This window comes from Paroedura picta, chromosome 3 (genome assembly GCF_049243985.1).
Source record: "Paroedura picta isolate Pp20150507F chromosome 3, Ppicta_v3.0, whole genome shotgun sequence".
In the NCBI taxonomy this organism is placed as follows: Eukaryota; Metazoa; Chordata; class Lepidosauria; order Squamata; family Gekkonidae; genus Paroedura; species Paroedura picta.
Genome location: NC_135371.1, coordinates 20,305,715 through 20,330,297, shown reverse-complemented (window position 1 = coordinate 20,330,297; position 24,583 = coordinate 20,305,715). Strand labels below are relative to the sequence as shown.

At 44.3% G+C, this 24,583-nt stretch overlaps 1 protein-coding gene across 22 annotated transcripts in view; it reads left to right on the top strand.

The window, feature by feature from the left end:
- Window positions 1–24,583, top strand: part of CADPS (calcium dependent secretion activator) — a 438,674-nt gene that overhangs the window by 84,991 nt on the left and 329,100 nt on the right. For all 22 annotated transcript variants that reach the window (XM_077325020.1, XM_077325018.1, XM_077325022.1 and 19 more), the window contains exons 3-4: window positions 3,673–3,786; window positions 14,110–14,442. In XM_077325020.1, coding sequence (XP_077181135.1) covers window positions 3,673–3,786; window positions 14,110–14,442 — 447 coding nt within the window. The remainder of the gene's footprint in view (window positions 1–3,672; window positions 3,787–14,109; window positions 14,443–24,583) is intronic.

Genomic DNA, 24,583 nt, shown 5'->3' with positions numbered 1-24,583 from the left:
AATCAAGTTAATAAACAGCAGAAGCCCTCATGGATTTTCAGGCATACGGTATACCTCCATTTTCTGGCACCATGTTGGGAAATATTGGGAGATTTGGGGACTATGGCCTAATGTGGATAGGGTTTCGGGAAGGGAGGGACTTCAGCCAAGCATAGTGCCATAGAGCCTGGTGTAAGTAAGGTTTGGGGATGGGAGGAAATCAATGGGTTTTAGTTCCATGGAGTCTGCCTTTCAAGCAGTCTTTTTGTCCAAATGGTCTCTGTCACCCAGAGATCAGTTGTAATCTCAGGAGATCTCCAGCCACCACTTGGAGATTCTAGGAGACGACCCGTCAGTCAAGATCCAGGAGAAATTGAAAGTAACTGACGATGGCAGAAAATTTATTTTCAACGAAGTGTAGTAATCTCAGCAAACAGTCAAACAGTCATAACGAGTCCCTAGGTGGATATTTCGTTTTCGAAGAACTTCTTCAGTGACTTTTAAGAATAAGGATTCGATATACTCTCCTCAACCCACAAGTTTACCCCGCATGGAAAGAGTGCCCTGGCACATTCTGTCTCCATGTAAACTAAGTCCACATGCTCAGGTGTGCTGCTTTTCTGGATGTTTCCCATTGTGGTGAACAAGCCTACTTATGTACAGATGGAGCAAGTTGACCTGGCTAGTGGTGGCGTAAACCTAACGGCATGTCTTTTATAGTTGGGTGGCAGTAAAGGTATCTCCTGTGCAAGCACCGGGTCATGTCTGACCCTTGGGGTGACGCCCTCCAGCGTTTTCATGGCAGACTCAATACAGGGTGGTTTGCCAGTGCCTTCCCCAGTCATTACCGTTTACCCCCCAGCAGCAAGCTGGGTACTCATTTTACCGACCTCAGAAGGATGGAAGGCTGAGTCAACCTCGAGCCGGCTGCTGGGATCGAACTCCCAGCCTCATGGGCAGAGCTTCAGACTGCATGTCTGCTGCCTTACCACCCTGTGCCACAGAGGTTCCTCTAATTAGAAGAACCTTCCTCCAGTTTAGCATTTTCTACTGGTGAGAGAACGGCCACTTAAGTTGGAGGGCTGGGCTTCAGACTTTGCTCAGTTTGTGGTAGGATCTGTGTCATTATGACTGCTATGAAGGGCAGTATTGTGTTATAGTCTGTGGTGGGAGTCACTGTGCCGTTTGTGTGGGAAGAGCAGGGTTGTACGGTGTGTCATTTATTGTTGCTCATAACATTGCCTCACAGTAGGGGAAACTTAGACCTTGTTCCCTTCAAATGAATTCAGATTATTAGAGTTTATCCTGTAGCGACTGAAAATTATTGATTTAATTACCTGGTATTTCCTGAGCTTCAGGTTATTTCCAACAACCCTAATTAATGCTTTGCAATCTAGTATGACCCCACTTCCCCATGTGTTCTGCTGCACACCATTTTTCTTATTTTGTTGTTGTTGTTGTTGTTATGTGCGAAGTCATGTCCGACCCATCGCGACCCCATGGACAATGATCCTCCAGGCCTTCCTGTCCTCTACCATTCCCCGGAGTCCATTTTTCTTATTAGCCATGCTTTATTGTGACAAGAGGTAACTGTAATGGCACCAGGGCCTTTTTGCTACCTGAACTCTTACTAGGGTTGCCAGCTCTGGGCTGTGAAATACCTGGAGACTTTGAGGGTGGAGCCGGAAGTTGGCAGGATTTGGGCCAGGGAGGAACCTCAGTGGAGTATAAAGCTATGGAGGCCACCCTCCAAAGCAACTATTTTCTCCAGGGGAATTGGTCTCTTCCACCAGACGTTGGGTGAGGCCATGGTAGGGTCCCGGAGTTACTATCGGCTGATACTTTAACATCAGTTAGATCAAGACCCTCGCTCCCAATGAAAGAGAATTCTTGGCCCCAGTCAGACAGTGGGAGAGGTTGAGAGGGGGGGTTAGAACTCTGTATCACCATCTTTTAATGTGAATGTCAATGTTTAATTGTTATATTTTTAAGGGGTTTGAGGGGAGCGGACTGGTTTTATTGTAAACCACTGTGAGTCCGAATGGAGTGCAGCGACAAACAAACAAACAAACAAATAAATAAATAAAAATTGTATGGAGATGAGCTATAATTCCAGGGGATCCCCAGGTTCCACCTGGGCATTGGCATCCTTAACTCTTGCAGCCCATGCATATTTTTGCTTAGATTTCTAAATTTTGCCATCAATGGTCAAGTCCCTAGAAGCGCCATTTCTCTCATTTAGTTGCAGAGCTGTTCCTGGTGGGACCGGTGTGCGGTTTAAGATGCTAATGTTGTTGCAGGGCAGGCATCTGGGTTTGAATTATGCTTCTCCCAACTCCCATTCTTACATGGAGAAGAAGAAGTTGAGAGGAGACATGAATGCCCTCTTTAAGTATTTGAAAAGCTGTCAGAGGAGGGCAGGAAGCTGTTTGCGCTGGCAGCAGAGAATAGGGCTTGCAATAATGATTTTAATGATGGGTCGAAAGGTGCTGTCTGGATATCGAGGGTGGGGGGAACCTTTTCTGGTATAGGTAGTTCAGCAGGGGAATTGGCTGTTTAGGAAGTGGTGAGCTCCCCCTCACTGACAGTCTTCAAGCAGTGGCTGCATGAACACTTTCAGGTGGGTAACCATGTTAGTCTGAAGCCACAAAGATGAAACAGTTGTCAGGAATGCTTTAGGCCAGGGGTAATCAACCTGTGGTCCTCCAGATGTCCATGGACTATAATTCCCAGGAGCGTTCGCTGGCAGGGGCTCATGGGAATTGTAGTCCATGAACATCTGGAGGACCACAGGTTGACTACCCCTGCTTTAGGCTGATCCTGCATGGAGCAGTGGGTTGGACCATATGTCCTTTATGGACTCCAACTCAAGGATTCTACAGAATATTGTTGTCCACACAACCAAATGTTACTAGAATTAGTACCACTTTTGGAAGTTCTGTGACGGACAGAAAGAATTACCATACATACTGAGTTGGAGAGTTCTTCTAGGAAATTCTTGTCCTATTCATTTTGATTATGGGCATGTATATTCTACACATCTGTGATCACCTAACGTAATCATGGAAGTCTGGTACTCAGCAGCCTGACAAATATCTGCCTATGGAGGGGTCTTTTTAAAAACACACTGACATTTTCAGTAAAAGAAAGTAGAACTTCCTGTATTCTAGTTTCAATACTTTTCATCACTAGTTACCCTTCTCAAATGGCTAACAGAAGCAGAACATGTTATGCAATGTGAGAAAATGCATGCAAATTTGATGCATTTGCATAATTTCCCATATTACAGATTTGATTTTGTGTATGTGTGTCTTTGGGGGAGGGGGATAATATGGAATTAAGTTTTTGACCATGAATCTAAATACCTCAATCTGCATAATTCTGGGGAGAATTAATGTTTTAATTAGTGTTTTAGCTGACTTGTAATTCTTGGTTTTAATTCTGCTGCTATCATCATCATCATTATTTTAGACTGTTTAATTGCTGCATGGCTGTTTTTTTAGTACTCTGCTGGAAATTATAGAAATGTTTTAGTAGATAGTATTTCATTTTGTGATGGTTTCATGTTTGGTTTTGCAAAAAAAAAACCCTTGAAAATCTGTGGTCGGTAGGTGGTCTAGAGCTCTTTGAAATAATATCAATAATAAATATGATAAAGAGGATTTTTATTTTTGTGTCCTTACTCTATTTCAGATAAGCAAACAGCAGCTCCAGACCGTCAAGGATCGTTTTCAAGCCTTCCTCAACGGAGAAACTCAGATTGTCGCCGATGAAGCTTTCATGAATGCCGTCCAGAGTTATTATGATGTAAGAAAATATGAGTAGCCATTCCTAGTGGAGAGGAGAACCTGCCTCTAGGCATGAAACAATAAAAGTGGGAGGAGACATTATTTTAGTACTAAAATAGCTCATAAGCGAAGACTAAGAGTATATCACTCAGCTCGTTATAAGGCTGTTTGTCCTTATCCATGGTTCCTCTATATATTTGTGAAACAGCCTGGGGGGTGGAACGTGTCTGGCTGTCCAAGTTGGAATAGGGCCAATCATGGTGCAGCCAGCAACACTGACTGCACCCTAACTGGCCCTGCCCCTTCAGCTCCCTCCCTGGACACTAGCCACATTCCTCTCAGATGTGCCAGAGACACAGAGAGGCACACAGAGCCCTGCCAGACTGAACACAAGCCCTCATTCCCTCCTAATGCTCCTGCTGTGAGGGAGGCAGAGAGAGACACAGAGAGAGCTGCCCCAAGCTGCTGACCAGCCCTGCTTCCCTCCTAAGCACGAGCCCTAATTACCTGCTATGGCTCCTGCTGCGATGGAGATAGAGAGACAGAGAGAGCTGCCCCAAGCTGCTGACCAGCCCTGCTTCCCTCCTAAGCACGAGCCCTAATTACCTGCTATGGCTCCTGCTGCGATGGAGATAGAGAGACAGAGAGAGCCACCCCTGCTGCGATGGAGGGAGGGAGAGACAGAGAGAGAGAGCTGCCCCAAACTGCACACCAGCTCTGCTTCCCTCCTACAAACCAGCCCTGATTATCTGCTATGCCTCCTGCTGTGAGGCACACCAAGAGACATGCAGGGAGAGGGAGAGAGAAGGACACTGAGAGAGATCTGCACCTCCCGGTGTCCCCTGGGTCCTAGTGCCCATTGAGTTCCTGATTGCAATGGGCTTTCTGCCTAGTTCAAAAATAACTCCTATTGATCTCAGTAGAACTTAATTCGGAGCACACCTGCATAAGGTTGGGGCAGAGGAATCTTCTAAGGGACACACTAAATGGATGATCTGAGAGCAAACTGCTTGATGTGTTTGTATTGCTAAATACCACCTGGGGATTCAAACTGGAGCTGTGGAGTAGGTGAGAATGCATTGGTTCTTTTTGTCCATACCATTTGCCCTGATGAAAGAATTCACATCTCCACTGGGACAAATGTCAACTCTGGACACCAGAGCCCCAAACTGAATATCCCTCTCACGTGGTGTCTATGTCTGGAGATCTCATCGAGCATCTTGTGAGTTTTGACCCTAAGAAACTGTAGCTTTTAATGAATATTAAGGGAAAGTTCTAGAGATTAGTGAAGTGTCATATCTGATTTCTTACAGGAAAGTATATAATACCCTGTTTACAAGATTATTGCTCACATCTTCAAAAGCAACATATTAACAACATATTTCTATAATGCTTAATCAAAGCTCACTGACTTAGAAGGGTATAGAACCTTTTAAAAAATGTTTGTCATTGTAATCACTGCCTTGTAGGTTATGGGGTCTGCAAGAAGGAAGGAGAGGAACAAGAACAGCTGCCACTGTGTCTTCCACATGAGCCAGGCAGGCAGGAGCACTGTGGGTGGGCAGGTTGGCTAGCAGGTGTGCAGCCTGGATAGTGGGCAGCCAAGCAAGGATGGGGTTCCCTTTCCATGCAGGTCTCCCCTTTATGTTTTTCACTTTCTCATCATGTTGACTTGGAACTCATAATCTGGAAACGCACAGATCATGGATATTTCCCATGATCTTTCACACACATACGAACAAGTTCTATGAACTCAGGAAGGTTTATTATTTGGGTCACAGGACTTGCATGGATTGACAGCCATGTGAATCTGGACTCTGCTGTGGGAGCAATATCATTTTCTTCTTCCTCTTGGATCACCAGTATAATACTGATGGAAGAGGCAGAAAGGGTGACTTCATCCCCTCTCTCCTCTTCATTGGAACTTCCCGCCTCTGCAGCTATTAACTCCACATTGCTCCTGAACTTCTGGGAATTTGCTAGGGTTGGAAAGGACTGCTGGGAACACAGAAAAGGGAACACTGGGAGACCCAGTGTCACGGGGAAAGGAACACTGGGGGAGCCAGGGAATGCAGGGGGACACGGGGAAGAGAACACTGGGGGAGCCAGGGAATGCAGGGGGACACGGGGAAGAGAACACTGGGGGAGCCAGGGAATGCAGGGGGACACGGGGAAGAGAACACTGGGGGAGCCAGGGAATGCAGGGGGACACGGGGAAGGGAACACAAGAAAGATCTACAGTTGTTAACACCTACCACTAACACAGGATCTGACCCACCGCCTTAAAAGTATGCCCAATTATGAGAAGCATTGTTGAGCTGTTGGATAATTTAACAAGAACTTCTATTTGCCATGGAATGTAAAGACTAACAGAGTCAATCACTTTGGAAATTGGTGTAATCTCAAAATCTTATTAAGAAGTCAGTGTTTTAGTGTAACCTCTTCATGGTTTACTGATAGAGTTATTGATTAAGATTCCAGTTAACAAAGCTAAGCAGCAGGGAGTTGTCAGGCAATCTTAAAACTGTATCCCTGATGGAATTTTCTAAGTGCGTCCTTTTAAAAGTTGTTTGCATACATGGCTCTTGGGCACCTGCTACTGCGAATCTGTTAATGTAATATTATCAATTATATTGACTGAGCTGGTATTATATTTCATTGTGGCACATATAAAGCGATATTGCCATATAGTGGTTAGGAATCCAGCCATGGAAATCCCCATCAAATTTTAGATCATCCCATGAACACCCAAGGGAGCTTCCAGTGATCCCCAGCCTTTTTGAGCATCTGGGCACCTTTGGGATTCTGATATAGAGCAGCCACAGGAGGCAGAGCTAGTCACAAGAGCTAATGGAATGAAGTTATATATAACTCTAATAATAACTCTTCAACCCTTGAGGCAGAAGCTCTGTATAACAACTGGCACGTCCACGCCTCCCCTCCCCTCCCGTGCTGCGGCGCTGGCTGCTTCAGGAGGGACTGGCCGCTTTGAAGTGCCCAATCCTAATTGCCACAGCACTGATAAAGCTGTACTGACTGAGCAGTAATATCAGGGCTCTCTCAGCCTCACCTCCCTCACAGGGCGTCTGTTGTGGGGAGAGGAAAGGGAAGGTGAATGTAAGCCACTTTGAGACTCATTTGGGTAGAGAAAAGCGGCATATAAGAACCAACTCTTCTTCTTCAGTAATATCAGGGCTCTCTCAGTCTCACCTCCCTCACAGTGGACTTTTGTGGATTCCCCAAAAAGCACTACAACTAAGCGATTTTTGCGGGAGTGTTTCAGGAGTGTTGCAGATTGTGTACGACATCGTGAATAACGAAAAATAAATAGCGTTACACAATGGTAGCACTTCAGCAACATTGACGCTGTGCAGAATGGCCCTTAGTTTCCTCTCGGAGCAGGGATTTGTTTCTTTTTCCAAGTGACTTAACTAACTTGACAGGTAATAAAAAAGACTAATCTGGAACAAGGGAAGTATGTGTTCAGCAATACTCCATCATTAAAGTATTCTGTGTCATTTTTCTCATTTCAGAGGTCATACATTTCAATTAGGAAAATGTTATTTTCCTATTATATCTTTGTTAAAAGAATCAATATTTTGGCAGTTAATTAGGTTTAGAAAAGAAGCCTTCTGTGTACTCATTAATTTGTGCGACTGATCATTACAACATCCATAAATGTTTACAAGTTGTCAGATAGTTTGCTTGACATCTTTATACATCGGTTGAGCTCACCACTCAAGAGTACAGACACCACATCATGATGCTCAGCGTCTGTATGCCTTAACACTCACTTGACTGTTTTATGCAAGGGCACCAGGCCCTTTTCATGATAGGTCGCCTACAGCTAGGGAGTACATTTATATTTGCCTCAAAGGAACAATCCTTGGGTCACAATATGAGAAGGCAAGATTCATGGGGAAACACAAGAATGCTAGAATAACCTGAAGCCAGCAAGAAAAGAGGAAGACCCAACAGGAGACCTGAGCAAAGCTATTAAGCATAGGATGCTGCAGAGGCCTTGGGATGCATAGACCGTTTATGCACTGGAGGTTTCATGCCAGGCTGCAGGCTGGAGTTTTAGTCATGGCAGGTTGCCCCACCTCTTCTTGCACCCACACGGGGGACCATTTGGCCCGGTGCGCCTCATCCGCCCCTGATTTGTGCTCCTGCATGGGAGCTGGGGCAGTGAAGCTCCCAGTGCATAAACAGACATAGGGTCTCCATAAGTCACAAGCAACTTATTGGCACTTCACGCACATGTACAGAGAAGCAAAAGTAGCAAATGTTTGGTAATAAGACACACCCACAGGTAGTGAGTGTCTTTTTTGCCATTCAGCCATGTAAAGCTTAAGACTATGGATCCAGCAAACCCTGTACTGACAGTCTTGGCCAGGGCCAAATCCTGCTGCCTGAGATTCTTTTTCTATCTGCAGATAGACAGGACTGAACCTGGAACCTTATGCAGGGAAGGCATTTTCTCTATCTGTGCATTTGCTACACGGACAACCTTAATTTCTCTGAAAGGCACTTCCACGTACCCAACACTTGGCACTGGATCCTTTTCAAAGGGAGTTGCTTTATGTACATTTTGCTGTCATTAATTCGCCTCCAGAAACGGCCCAGCAGGCACTGGATTTTTATTATTATTGCCCTATACTATTAATCCCGCAGGCACTTACAGGCTCTCTTGCTTGCATACAGTGCTTGTAAATGAAAACATTCTAAATGCTTTGAGTTCATTGCCAGAAACCTGGAGGAAACCTTTTAGGGCAGGTTTCACACATACTTAATGTATGAAAATAGTCAGGTGAAGCTTTTCAGGGGCTGAATGTAATTCTTTTCATTTTCGTTTTTATTTATTATTACGTATGTCAACTGCACGCTCTCAGCCAGGTGTCTCGCGACGATGTACGACAATGAAATAAACAGTAAAAACCATATATAAAAACCAACAATCCCTCAACTACCCAATACACCCTAAAACTCAATAATCCCCCTTTAACATCAGGGGGGTAGGCAGTGGAGGGGCCCACCCCCAAAATAATATCACCTGATCAATAACATCTAAGTAAGCATCTACTAAGCAGACAGGACACTTTTTCTCCAGGCTGTTGGCAACTCTATCTCTTTCAGTTCCATAAACTTGACTGTAGAAAACCAAAAGCAAGAACAGTGTTAGTTAAATCCTATATTTGAGAATGATTTTGGCTATTTAAAGAAGTGAGAGGAACATGGCGTTTCTTGTTGAAAGCCACATCCCCTGTTCCTTAAACAATGCTTCGTCAGCTAGCGGGATAATAAAGAATGGAGAAATATCCAAGTAGAAACTTTTCTAATCTCTCCTCTTAACGAGATGGGTTAAGAAAGTGCCTTCAAGTCTCAGCCAACTCATGGCAATCCTGTAAGGCAGGGGTAGTCAACCTGTGGTCCTCCAGATGTCCATGGACTACAATTCCCATGAGCCCCTGCCAGCATTTGCTGGCAGGGGCTCATGGGAATTGTACTCCATGAACATCTGGAGGACCACAGGTTGACTACCCCTGTGGTAAGGGTTCCAAGGCAACAGGTGAACAGAGATGGCTTGCCATTGTCTACCTTTGTGTAGCAACTCTGGACTTTCTTGGTACTCTTCCATCCAAACACTAACCAGGGCAAAGAGTGCTTAGCTTTCCAGATCTGACAAGATCAGGCTAGCTTGGGCGATTCCGAAGAATGACAGAAGAAATAATGTATTTGCCATCAGGGCCCATGATTAAGGTGACCAGATTTCAACAGCGGGACACCATTGACCAGGGGGGTTCGTGATTAAAAATTTGGTCTATGTGGAGCAACAAAAAGTTTCATAGAACGCATAGGATGCAAAAATAGTATTAAAATATATATATAAATTTCAACATAAGTACAATTTGCCAGGTGCCTCCAGATGTCCCTCCAAAAGTGGGACAATCTGGTCACCTTACCCATGATGCACACGTTGACTAACGCTCTTTCAATGTGCTTTTGCAGCTGGTTCTTCTTGCGTGGAACACAATTATCTACTTCTATGCATTGAAAGACCATTATCCAACATGTGCATAATGAGCCCTAGTTTCTGAGCCTTCAAAACATATCTGATATACTCTAAGGTTTTCTCCGTGGCAGTGAAATCTTAAGGTATATTCATATGTGGACAGAGATTCCCTACAGCTAGGTTCCAAACTGGTGATTAATGTTTGAAGAAGAGAACTAGGTTTGGGTGCCGTCACAGGTTTGGGCAGCAAGCACTTATCTGGACAACCTTATGTTCTTTCAGTGCCATTTTCCCTGCCGCTCCCCCGCCATTGTGTGGTGGGGCCCCTGTGCCCCCCCCCGCACCCCACCCCCCGCTGCTGCCACTGCTGCATGGCACAATGGACACTTCTAGCCCCGGCATTGTGCATGCACGCACACAAAGTCCACATGCACTGGGGGATTCCTTCCCCCCTGTGTTCTCGAGAAGCGGCGGGGTATGCTACCCTGCCACAGGGAACCGCCAGCAGCCCGGCGCAGCCACAGTGGTGTATAAAAGGTCAGAGTGACAAAAGTTGCAGAATAACATGGGACGCAACTAGTTTGTGTTTCAAGCATCAGTCATCATGTCCGTCACACCCAGAGTCACACAGCGGATACCTCTAACACGCGTTAATCATTGCCCATTCCTGCGGAAGTCCAGTTTGTGCAGCTGTATCGGCTCAGTGCTTTCTTGGGCAGGCAATAAGGCTGACAACTGACCTGAATAAAAGCGTTCTGCTTCTTTAATGTGTGGAAATGGGCAGTGGAAGGGTTTTTTTTCATGACACAGAGGTAAATAACATGCCATTAAGCCTCTGTGAAAACATTTTTTTTTCTCTAGGCGAGCTGGCCATCCTGCCAAGCAATATAAACTATTCCCTAAGAGCTGAAGTACTCTGTGTGGTTTCTTTTCTCTCCACCCCCCCCCCCAAAAAATCTCTGCTGACTGGTAGGTTATGCAGTGCTTGCAAAAGCTGATCAGGCTTGGATACTAAATACAAACAACTAAATGAAGAAATAAGTGAGTTGCCCTGCAAGAAAAGCTGAGATTAGCTCATCAGGACTCATTTGTTGCCCGATTGCAGGGCCAGAAATCTCACATTTCCTTACTTTTGTTCCTGTTCTTATAGGGGGAGACTGTCTCTTTCTCAAGTGAGAGGGACGAGGGAGAGGACAAAGCTTTAGTGCAGGGGTAGTCAACCTGTGGTCCTCCAGATGTTCATGAACTGCAATTCCCATGAGCCCCTGCCAGCAAACGCTGGCAGGGGCTCGTGGGAATTGTAGTCCATGAACATCTTGAGGACCACAGGTTGACTATCCCTGCTTTAGTGCCTTTCCAGACCTGAAATACTTGGTACAGTGCAAAAACCTGCCATATCCTCTGGTCATCCCTGAGCTCTTTAATTATTGAGCATTTGCAGTTACTCCCCTCTGCCTGCCCAGCTTCTTTCCAGTGTAGCGCATTCATGTCATCCTCGGCATCATTAATAAAACAATGCCAGGATGCCCGTGGTTCTGCCTGTTTTGTGGAATTAGGGAAAGTGCTTCCCCCTCCCTTTGTGTGTGATGCCTCGCCCGACGGAGTTCCTCTTGCATCTGATGGGGCTCCATTACTGCCTTGACCTCTTTTGATTTCTTTATTTTAGTGGAAACAATATCATCACTGACATTCTGGTTAACTTGCCTCCTGTTGTTCCCCTGTGGATCTACTTTGTTCCAGATTCGTTGATCTAAATCAAAAGGCATCTCTCAGCTGTAAAACTGGCTGCTTCAGCAGAGCAAACAGCAGGAGAGAGCTTGGTCTTCGCCATGCCTGCTGTGGCAGCATGCACTGTATTTTGTTTAAAAACATATATATAACTTGGAACTAAAGCACTGAATTACATAAATCAGACCTGCCCCTTTCATTATGCCTCTTTTTTAAAAAGTAGAAAATATGACCATGCTTTTCATAAAGGTTTCTCGAAAACGACCATCCTGACGTAACAATTCAAAACTAAACATATAATTTATTTATTTACTTTATTCATTTATATGCCACTTTTCTCCCCAAATGGGGTCATGTGGCTTACAGCATTCTCTTCTCCTCCATGTTTTCCTGGCGACAGCTCTGTGAGGTAGGGTAGGCTGAAAGAGTGTGACTGATGCAAGGTCACCCAAGAAGCTTCTATGGTATGAGTGAGAATTTGAACCTGGATCTCCTAGGTACTAGTCGGACACTCTACACCAGGGGCAGTCAGCCTGCGGTCCTCCAGATGTCAATGGATTAGAATTCCCATGAGCCCCTGCCAGCGTTTGCTGGCAGGGGCTCATGGGAATTGTAGTCCATGAACATCTGGAGGACCACAGGTTGACTACCCCTGCTCTACACCACATCGGCTCTCTAGATAACAATACTGGTTGAAATTAAAATCTGGAGGAAATTCCTTTGGAAATTAGACAATACCGTACTATTAGAGCAAGCTTGGTGTAATGGTTAAAGGATATTGGTCTTTAATCTGGAGGGCTGGGTTTATTTATTCATTTAATTTATTAATCTAAATTTTATACCACCCCTTACTGCTTGATTCCCCACAATTATGGAGCCATCTGGATGACAATGGCCAGTCACAGTTTTCGTGGAGCTGTTCTCACAGAACAGTTCTCTTAGAACTCTCAGCCCCACCTACCTCAGAAGATGTCTGTTGTGAGGAGAGGAAAGGAAGGTGATTGTAAACTGCTTTGACCAATTCTGCATGAGGGGAAAAGGCTGGGCTGGTGCTCGTATGGCACTGGGGCTAACCCCCACTTCCACATGACATCAGTGTCAGCCCAGGCCTGGCTCACTTTAGAGTCTCATTGCCCTGAGTTTCCACATTCCCTTTTTTGCACCAAGGCCCAATCCAAGTGCAGCCCCATGTGGACAGGGAAGAGTTGGGCCTTCCAGTTTACACAGTTTACTAATGTAACAAGATTAACTTTTGCTTATATATTCCTACTGTTATGATGGTCAGTTCTTAGTCTAACAAAGAGTGCTTGCACTCGAAAGCTCACACCTTGAATAAATAATATTTGTTGGTCTTAAAGGTGCCACTGGACTCTGATTTTGTCGTGCTACTTCAGACCAACACGGCTACTCATTTGAATCTAATGCTAGCCATGTTGCGCAAAAGGGAAACCTATGCAAAGTCCTTCATCTGAGCATGGTGAGCATTCAGAGCTGCTTATATCTGTGCTTCATTCCCATACTGAGGCTGCAAAAGGAACTTTGAGAGATGGAGATGGATCATGTTTTGTTCCCCGTATGAAAGATATTATCTTGCGGGTGGGCATTTCTCTTTCACCTTATGGCAGGAAAGAGGTCACCATCGACAGGTGGCTCTTAGAGGGGGCGAAAGTCATTATTGTGTGCTCCCAAGGGTGGCTGTCATACTGCCAAACGCCTTTCATCACAGACAGCTGACCTCTGCATTGTACTCTGTGTGCCTGCATGGTGAGATAAAAAGAGCCCCTCAAAATAGCATGAAACACAGATTGACTTTTTCACACTAGATTCTATCCAGTCACAGGGATCTGAACTGTGACCAATTCAGAGCTAACATACTGTCACTCATCTAAATCTTTATAGATTTTTTATAATTCAGGGTGGCCACAGTGACTTTTCTCGAAGAAAACAGACTCCCTCAGAGATTATTCCTTTCCATTATGATTCGGAGTCTCTCGGGACAAGTCGACCAGTTTGCCCTTTATGACGGCCTTTTTCAAATTTTTAAGACCATGAAAGAACCTCGGAAATATTTTTCAGGCTTTGAAGAACCCCGAAAGTGGTGACAAGCCCCTATGTTTATTTTATTGTATTTATTTTGGAATTTATCATCCAACCTATCTTTGGGAACTTCTGCCCTAGTTTGCACTATCTTTGGGAACGTCAGAGACATGGGCATGGAAGTAAGCTGTAGGAGCCAGCCAATTAATGAATCAATCATTTACCATTTCCATTGTGGAAAAAGAGACCAGGCCTGTAGAGCAACAGGGAAAGTGGGCTCCAGAGATGTCTAGAGATGCCATCCAAATTTCTTGTACAACCCTAGGGGTCCCGGGAAACCTAGGCCCATTCTGCACACATAGGATAATGCCCTTTCAACGTGCTTTGGCAGCTGGATGTTCCTGTGCAGAACAGGAAAATGCACTTCTAAAGTGCATTGAAAGTGCATTATCTATTGAGTGCAGACTAGGCCCTGGTTGGGAATCCATGTTTTCTGGCAATAACCAGGACTTACTGATGCTGTAAAGAAAGAGGGGTCAAGTTTGGGTTCTGCTCTCCTTTCAGGTCTTTCTGAAGAGCGATCGTGTTGCCAGAATGGTGCAGAGTGGCGGGTTCTCGGCGAACGACTCCCGGGAAGTCTTCAAGAAGCACATTGAAAAGAGGGTCCGTAGCCTCCCCGAGATTGACGGCCTCAGCAAGGAGACTGTCCTGAGTTCCTGGATGGCCAAATTTGATGCAATCTATCGCGGTGAAGAGGATCCCCGCAAAGCACAGGCCAGAATGACGGCAAGTGCCGCTTCTGAGCTCATTCTCAGCAAAGAACAGCTGTACGAGATGTTCCAGAACATCTTGGGAATCAAGAAATTCGAGCATCAGCTTCTGTACAATGCATGTCAGGTAAGACTCCCTGTGGTTGACGGAACCAGCTTTTTGCATTATTCATAATATTGCTGTTGTGACAAGTGCCACCAAGCAGAGAAAGCGTTTCCAGCTGCCCAGTTGTGTGGAAGTCGGCTCTGTACACATTTAATCTAGTGACTCAGAGAGTGTCTGGTTTTGTGGCGTCCTGCGGTTAATGTCTTGAATGGTTTTGCCAGCTCCAACTCAGAAATATAGATGGTACATTATGGTTGCTATGGGAATTGTTTTATTTAGGACTGCCTCGGACTGATTTCGTTTTTTACTTGGTGTCACTCCTAACAGGAGTTTTGAAATTATGACCTTTTATGCTTTTTTTTTATCATGGTTGCTTTATTCGTAGTGTTTTTATGTTGCTTTTCTTTTCTTTTCTTTTTTGTAATCCTTTAATTCATTTGGTAAGCTGCCTTGAGCGCCACAAGAGAGAAAAGCCGCTAATAAATGTTTAAAATAAATAGAAAACCCCTGCATGCTCTTTATCTCCTTTAATATATATCCCAACTGTCGAGTAATGTTGGCTTGTCCCAGGAGAAATGGCAAATGCTATTGTGAGCAGGTCCAGGAAACTCATTAAGCGATGGCTTGGATTAACATAATGAGCCCTGTGGTCGGGAGCATGAAACCATAATGTACATACTGGGACGTTGATCGGGCAATCAGGTATTGCTGTACAAACAGTACTGGTTTGCCATTTACACATGCTGAGACCATGCTAATAGTGCTCAGGTTTATTTATCACAAGAGCCCTGGGAGTTAACTCTGCTACTTGGGAGGTGGGGGGGAGGGGGTGTGAATGCAGCTACAGATGATTTAAGGCAGGGGTAGTCAAACTGCGGCCCTCCAGATGTCCATGGACTACAATTCCCAGAAGCCCCCTGCCAGCGAATGCTGTCCTCTTGAATTATTTTATATAGTCAAATACATTGATAGCTCTATTGCTTTAGATAGGTTTGTGTTTGCCTGTCCCCTCCACCCAGTTCTTCAGTCCCTGTCCCACTGCATTATTTTGTTTTATTAAGAATGTTAGCTGTTGGACTGAATTGTTTTATCCTGTGTCATACTCGGCTTGCTGATTAACTGAATAGTCTTTCCCCATATCTGTAATCTGCCCTGCCTCACACGAAGCTTTGCTGTTAGCAGGAATTCTCTTGCTGATTGACAGAATAGTTCTTATATTTGTCATCCACCTTGCGTTCCATTGAGAAGACGTACTCTAAATTAAGCTAACCACCACCACCACAACCACCACAGTAATAAAATGGTCATGCAGTAAAACTAATCCTGCTGTTTTAGATCTCCTCATTCTACAGGGTTGGTATTAGTATGGAAGAAGCGAGCAACCAATACTTATTTATATTATTTATTATTTGGATTTATATGCTGTCCCTCCCAGCAAGCCGGCTCAGGATGATTAACAGCATAGTAGGTAATTATACAAAGTTAACCATTGGGCACAATAACAGCATTAATTAAAAGCAGTTAAAACCAATTAAAAGTTAATGTTTTTTGTAATGTTTTGTAAGGGTAATGCGGTTTTAATGGGGTTTTTATTAATGTGAGAGTTTATGTGTCATAACCCGTCATGAGTCGGTATCCCAAGAGTGGTGGGTGAGAAATTTAATAAATAATAATAATAATAACAACAACAACAACAATAATAAAGATTGCAATGCCCTACCAATATCTGAACCACTGCCTAGAGATATTTCTCATTTCCAGGGACCTCATTGCCAGAGGGGGCCAGCTCAGTGACGATATTGGTTATTGGCCCCAACCAAATGCCTGACGGAAGAGCTCTGTCTTGCAGGCCCCGCGAAACTGAACTAGGGGCCCGCAGCTCTTCCAGGAGCTCATTCCACCAGGTATAGCAATGAAGAAGAAGAAGAGTTAGTTCTTATATGCCGCTTTTTCCTACCCGAAGGAGGCTCAAAGCGGCTTATTGTCGCCTTCCCATTCCTCTCCCCACAACAGACACCCTGTGGGGTGGGTGAGGCTGAGAGCGCTGATATCACTGCTCGGTCAGAACAGTTTTATCAGTGCTGTGGTGAGCCCAAAGCCACCCAGCTGGTTGCATGTGGGGGAGTGCAGAATCGAACCTGGCATGCCAGATTAGAAGTCCGCACTCCTAACCACTGCACCAAACTGGCTCTCTGAGAATGGTTTTAGGAGAGTTGGAAAGAATATCACATGCTGAGAGTGTTTGTAGGACAATACTGAGGAGGCCTTTCTGTGCTGATTATTCACTGGCGCTTTCTACATGCTTCACTTGGCATGCATTCGGATGGGAGGTTGCTGAGGATTTGACATGCAATCTCTCCAGCTGTGCTTCAGAGCTCTAAGTTTGCATGCAGCTGATTTGTACTTTATACAATCACTTTTCTCTGGCTGGCTAACCAACTGAGACTAAAAATGGTCTAGATGTCCAAGGCTGGTGCAGTTTTAGGAAGGCCTCTGGAAGTCTTATTTTTGCTAATTTGGTGTAGTATAGTGGTTCAGAGTGTTGGACTCGTATCTGGGAGACTCAGGCTCAAATTCTCACTTGTAGCACAGAAGCTGACTGGGTGAAGTCACACTCTCTCAGCCCAACCTACCTCACAAGGTTGTTGTCAGGATAAAATGGAGGAGAGGAGAATGCTGTTAGATGCTTTGAGTCCCCATTGGAGAAAAAGTTGGGGTAGATATAAATGAATGAAATCAAATGAAACTAATTTACATAGCAAGAGTAGCACTACACGGGGGACATAATGGTAGCATTTGTTCATCGGAGGATTTTTACATCCCATATTACACTCTAAGTAGGCACAAGTAGATAGTGGGTAACAAATGAGTACTGGTGATGAGGCCAAGGAAAATCAGACCACAATGGAGGAAACATAGAACTCGAAGGGACCCCATTTAGTCCAACCCCCAGCACAATGCAGGAAATTCCCAACTATCCCCTCTTTCCCAGTGGCCCTTGCTGTATGCCCAGGAAAAAGCAAAAGACTTCTAGGATCCAGTAGTGTGAGTCAAGAAAATTCTTAGTGATTATGAGCAGGAAGTGGGGAGAGGACAGAAAAATGGCTTTATGGTTAACATTGACAATATTGATACTGTCAACTCAGGGAGTTCTCAAAACAGCTCACAATCATAAACCTCAGAACAATATAGCAATAAAAACAAGTATATAATCTGTAACCGCTCCCACGGTATTAAATAAAAGGGTAAGAGCAATGTGGGAGGAGAAAGGGTGGGCTCTGTCCGGGATAAAAACTCGGAGGGCCCAATCAGGAGCCACTCCCCCCTGTCCCCTCCAAGTCCACCTACCTCCCTGCCTGCCTTCCTTCTTCCTTCTTTCCTTCCTGACTTCCTCTACTTCTCCATCTACTTCCTGCCTATCTCTTTCTCCCTCTCACTTGCTCTCTTTCCCCCTTCCTCTCTAACACACTTCCTGCCTTCCTTCTTGTCTTCCTTCTATTCATCCCTTCACCCACCCCTTTTCCTCCTTTGTCACTCCCATCCCTCCTTCCCTCTTCAACCTTCCTTTCCTCCCTTATTCTTCCCTATGCTCTAGTCTAGCGCCCGCTGTATTTCTGCTACAGCGGGCTTAATTTCTAGTAAATAATAAAACAGCAGCATCTATTTAAATAAATCATATCATGACTTAGTCGGCTGGATAAAGAAAACCAGAGGATACATACCAAGGACAGAAAGCTCAGACTTGGAAAAGCACACTTGTACATATATGCACCTAACCAAAGCTTGGCAAAACAAATATGCATTTTTAAGCCAGCACCTAAAAATTAAGTTTGGCACTAGGGAGGGGGGAATTCCAAAGTTGAGGTACCACAATGAAAGAAATCTCACACTTTGATAAGGATGCACCTCGGTAGAAAATGAAGGGGTGGGTGGTTCCTGTGGGAGCAGACAATTTTAAAGGCAACAGTTTAAACAGAACCTGGCAAATAACATAACAGCCTCAGAATCAACAAGGAATATTCCCTATGACTGATGCTAGCCAGCAATCTGATGACTGCATTCTGACTGCCTGCAAAATTAGTCCCATCTAGTGTGAACAGCCATGATCTAAAATGGATTTGATAAGAGCATGGGTAACTGTAGCCCCAGAGTACGTCTCAAGGAAGCCATCCATCTGTGGTTGTATCAGTCATAGTTGGCTAAATGTGTTATCTGTCTCAGGCTTAAGCCTCTATTTTTAGACATCGCTCTAAGACACTTCCAGACGATGAAGTTGTTCGGTCCCATAGAATACAACCGAGTCCTGAACTGTCTGGCTTCTCAGCCTCATAATAGGAAATTGGTCTGTAATGGATCCTTGCTACATTGTCAACCCGTAGCATCTCAGTTTTGGGATTCTATGTAAGATGTATAGCAGCAATCTCTCATCACCACTTTCTGGTCCTGGCAGACCAGATAATATTGGATGTGCAGTAACATGGTGCTCCCAGCTACCTCAGCTAGTACCAGAAAGAAAAGGAATGTTCTGATGTGTCCAAATTCACATCATCAAGGGCTTGATTGAAGCACCTCAATCACATTTTTATTTTAAACCCTCAGCTAGACAGCTTTGCACAAGTGAAATGGTGGCAGAGAAATCCAAGTGCTACCACTCAACAAACACACAAAGCATATGTTCTGTCATGTCCATTGCACCATTCTGTCTACTGTATTCCACAGTGGCTCAGCAGATGGGAACACCTGTCCCTTTAAGCTGAGTCTGCAGTACCTTTCCTAGACTTGGCACCTCCCTGGTGGCCCAACCAGACCTAAAGCTTTGCCTGGTGCAGCTCTCTCTCCACTGTCTTGGCCTCTTTGCTTCCAGCCCCAGAGCCTTTTCATTCTTGGAGAGCAGTCTCAGCTCCTCTCTGGAGCAAAGCACTTAGAAGTACCGTATTTGCCGGCGTATAAGACGACTGGGCGTATAAGACGACCCCCCCCAACATTTCCACTCAAAATATAGAGTTTGTTACATTACATTACAGCACTATGGGCCCCTATGGGCAGCTATGTCTATCCCAACTGAAGTGCACCCGGCGTATAGGACGACCCCTCCACTTGGAGGCATGTTTTTCAGGGGGGGAAGTAGTCTTATACGCCAGCAAATGCTGTAAGTTATCCATTGGCAGCCCCCTTTCTTTGCAGTCCAGCCTTTTTATCATCTTCCAGCCTGTCTTTTTATCATTTTCCAGTGTAGGAAAGGGGAAGCAGCCCTGGCCCAACTCCTTTGAAACTCAGGTGGGCAGGTGGTGATGTTGGACCAGTGTGTGGTTCTCTTCCCTCCTGCTTATGTCATTTGGACTTAGGGATCCCAGTCCCCATGTGGGACCTAGGATCCCCTGGAATGACAGGTTATCTCCAGACTAAAAAGAGTCCCCCTGCAGTCCCCCTGCAGAAATTGGCTGCTTTGAGGGTGGACTCCAACACTGAGGTCTCTCCCTGTCCCAAATTCCTCCCACTCCTGGTTCCACCCCCAAAGTCTCCAGGTATTCCCCAACCCAGAGCTGGTAACCTTATTTGGACTGGACGTCTATAGATTTATTTCTAAAATAGAATCAGTCAGCATAAAGCCTGCTGAATAGTTCAGTCAGCCATCAAACACAGAGCTCTTCCTCCTTCTAAGACATTCAGGCCATATCAGGCTTAAGATATGATGATCTGTCACTTTTTGTTCTTGCATCAGTTTCCTCTTCCTTTCTGTATGTGAATGTTTATAAGCTCTTTTTTTTTCTCCCCGCCCGCTCAAAATTCACAGTCATGCATTTTTAGAACAAATTCAGTGGTTTCCTTCTCAGATTTACATATTCATTTCCAGAAGACCAAGATTATTTTTGTTTCATGAATAGATCAGCTCTCCCTCCTTTCAGCCTCTTTCATCTCTCTCCTTTTCAAAGTCAAATATTAGAGAAGTGCCCCATAGTTCAAAAAGAACACAGTGGCCACTGCTGTTCTGATTAATCACTCTGTTGCCCAGCCAAAGAGAGAATCAAGGATGGAATTAGGCAAATGAAGAGGCAGAGGGCTAACATCAAAGGGGTTTCTAATTTTAGGCACACTCCATCAGAACTATAGCATCATATTCATCTGCAGAGCAGGCCCACTCTCTAGTCTGGGGTAGATTCCTTTAAAATCCCTCACTCCTGAATCTCAAATGCAGTGGTTCTCAACCTTCCTAATGCCGCGACCCTTTACAGTTCCTCATATTGTGGTGACCCCCCAACCATAAAATTATGCAAGTGTTCCTTTACAGAAACCAAAACTGACCAATGGCGTGAAGATCCATTGTTCATGATTGTATACAAATTGTATATAAATTGGTGGGTCCCTTCAGGAGGAGCACTGTGCTTCCCACTGGCCAAGCTGCTTGCCCTGCCATGACCCCTGTGAAAGGGTTGTTCGATCCCCCCCCCAAAGGGGTCCCGACCCCCAGGTTGAGAACCACAGCTCTAGTGTCTGCTCCCATCATGCTGCAGGTGAAGTCCGATGTTTAGTAGGAACAGGAAACATGTAAAATATTAGAATAAAGAATAGGTTCTGAGAACACTCAGTAGATACTGGGCAGAAGAAGGATGTGGATCAGTGCAGCTGTCAGAGTTGCTGTCCTTTAACTCAGCACTGGCTCCCAAATCCTCTCTCACTGAATACAATTGGGCCACGTTTGCTGTGTTGCAGAATAGGGGCCAGTCTTTGGATGCAAGACCTCCCTGGCTGCCATTATTCATGTAAAATCTCTATATCCCTTTGCAATATTTTCATATACCAATGTCTACCTGCTAGCGCACACAATCCATGTTAGTGGAGGTTGGCCCAGTCATTGTCAAATACAGATTTTCCTTCCTGTGCAGCACTGGGTCCATTACAATGCATTATTTTTCTTCATACAGGAGAATGGCACTAGGGGAGAAAGCAAAGTAAACTTGAACCGAGGCCATGTTTTCCTCAATGTCTGTAATGAGAACATTATCTTGTTTTAAGTTGACTATGCCCCATACTTGTAGGCAGTATTCTTTTGTTGCAAGGTTTAATGGGAGCTATCAACATGTGGGATAACTCCAATGCTATTTCTGGGTTGGGAAATACCTGGGTGAAGCCTGGTGGGGAGGGGAAGGACCTCAGTGGGGCATAATGCCTTGGAATCCTCCCTTCAAAGCAGCTGTTTTCTTGCCTCTCTACCTTTTAGAAGGGCAGGAAGTATGCATCTCTTAATGCCAGAAGAGATTGGGGATTGTTGATTTACTGTTTGAAGATGTGCGTAGTGACTCCTGTGACAATTTTTGTTAGCCTTCAAATTGCTACTGGACTCTTTCTCTTTTCGACTGTTGATTAACTAAATACCTAGCAAATAACGGGATGCATTCATCCATGTTCTGAGCGCTAAATTTCTATCCATTCTTAGGTATAATATCACTGCTTCACTTTACTTATATTCTTCTGTTATTGCTCACCAAACCAGCAAACCCACAATTAATGAGAGATTTGCTAGAAGTATATATTTCCATGAGAATGCAAACACTTAACACAAGGATTACGTTACTATTTTTAATATGTGTATGATAAAGATGATAATTACCATAGATACTTAGGGAAAGGATCTTATATAAGCCACTTCTTAAGAGGAACATAAAAATAGAGCTTGTAGCACTAGCCCTATCAGTGAGGGTCTTGATATTTCACAAAGATTTCTGTGAATCACTGTGAATCACAGATTACATTAATAACATTCAAGACAGCAATTGGCTGCAGCCAGTGGTTGGCCTTGACTTTTCTCTTCATGACTTTTCTCCTCATTAGATTTCTCAATGGGTTTATTTCTATGCTTTCGAGCACTACAGATTTAGAGGTAGAGCTCAAAGACTTCCCAGCAGAGATTTGAATTTGAGTCTTTGAGTCATGAAACAAGTTAAGAGGAAGACTAATCTGGGATAGCAGGACAACTTGATCTCCTAGGCAGCAATACATCACATGTATTGGGATGTGAATCTCTGTCTAACTACACACTTGTCCTTGCCAACTTTCCCCAGTCCTCCAATCTGTGTTAAAACTGCTCTCATTCAGATCTGAATTCTAAATAATTTCTCCTCAGAATTCAGCTGTAAAGTCTCTCACTGCTCAGCTGATTGCCATGAGCAATCAAACCATGAGCAGAACTGAGCATTGCTTGAGCACACCAATGTTTGTTCCACATTTAGCTGCTCCTGCCCTGACATTGTGATATGTCACTTCTTTATTTATTTAGTCCATTTATATATCCTGGCATTCTCTCCAAAGGAACACCTGAGTTAGCTAATTGTGAATAAAAGCCAGAATAATACAACAGTGAAATCTGATAAATCAAAACTAAACAAAACAAAAAGAAAAACTCCACTGATTAAAGTCTCAGGTCAACAAGCAGTTTCATTGAAAGGCCTTTTGGAGTGTGTTTTCAAATGAATCGTGCCTCTTAGAGATGGAGTTTCATAATTTAGTTGCAACAGCTCAGAGGACCTTCCCATCTCAGCCCCCATCAAACATGTTACTTTAAAGCCCAAGTTCACACCCCTAAATGGAACCTTTTATTTTGCACTGCTGAAAATATTGGTAGGAAACTATTTTTCCAGTTTACTATAATCTACACATTTTGGTTTAAATGAAGGTTGGCTTTGGCTTTACATTCTCCTTAATTTCAGTAAATTAATGCAGCATGTCAAATCAGTTGCTAATTTAGTACCCTGTTATTTAAACTCTTCTCTGAGTTCTGTCTTGTTGAATTAAGTGTTAGTGGTACTGGGTTATATAACTGAGCACTGGGTACAATTATCTATTATATAAATCAATTATGTATTATGTACTATTCTTCCAGTCTGAAATTTTGCATGCATGTTTACGAATGAGTAATAACTTTGTTGACCAACAAATATAGGTAAACCCCTTCCTCTTATGACCCGCTTTGAACAACAGAGAACAGATTCTTTTTGTTTCTTCTTTGCTGTACAGAACTTTCACCAGTTTCCTATTTCAGATTAATTCAGAGTTCAAGGACTGTAGAACTGTATATTAGCATAAATCAATATGCATAAAATATTTCAAACCTCCATTTCTTAAGATTACAAGCTTCATTGCTGAATAGCTTTTTAAATTGAAACTTTAAGCAATATGGATTTCCAGGAGCAATCAGTGTTAAATCAACATGAGAAGTGAGTGAGAAGTTCCTGATATATTCTTTACTAAATGCAGGAATATGTCTGCCATATATATTTATTTACTTTAAAAATATTTATGTGCTAGTTTGCCAGAGACTGAATCTCCCTACTCAGCAAGTGTTTTGTGAATGCTGAAATCTAAGAACTTCAATGCTGAAATCTCATTCCTTCAGTTTTGTTATTGATATGCTAGGGCAGGGGTCCCCAACCCCAGGCCATGTACCGGTACCGGTCCATGGAACCCTCGGTACCAGGCTTCAGGGGAGGGGAGGGAGGCGCCTACCTCTCCCCCGCCCCCCACAGCACAGTGCTCACTGCGCCAGGAGTGATTGGCTGCTTCGTCAGCTGATTGCTCCCAGCGCAGCGAGCACTGCACTGCAGGGGGGGGAGGCACAAACGCACAGGTGTGGCAGCTCCGCGCCTGTGTGTTTGTGCCTGTTGGCACGTTTGTGCCCGCTGGTGCGTTTGTACCTGCTGGCACGCCAGCACCCCCCCTCCCCTCCCCCTGCGGACTGGTCCCCGGTCCTAAAAAGGTTGGGGACCATTGAGCTAGGGAACTTTGGGAGAAGTTTATCCAAAAGGGGGTGCGGGGGGGGGGGTTGAAGAAGAATTTCAGCAGTAACCTAGAAGGGTGAAAACTGTTCTTGACAGAAATATCTGTGCCTAGAAAATCAAAGGCAAGACTGCAGAAGTAGGAAAATAGAACAAGGGGGAGTGACTGTGGCCTACAGAAACTGGGTCACAGAAGCAATGTAAAAGAGCTATTTATCAAAATATTCCCAACAGATGTTGAAGACAATAAAGGACATGGCTAAGTGCTCCCTACTTCTATGCCTGGGGTTAAAATAGAAAAGTAGACCAATTGCATGAGGCAGCTAAAGAAAACTTACAAATCAGCCGAAACAATTCTGTTATAAATATACATTATAACACAAAACAAAGGG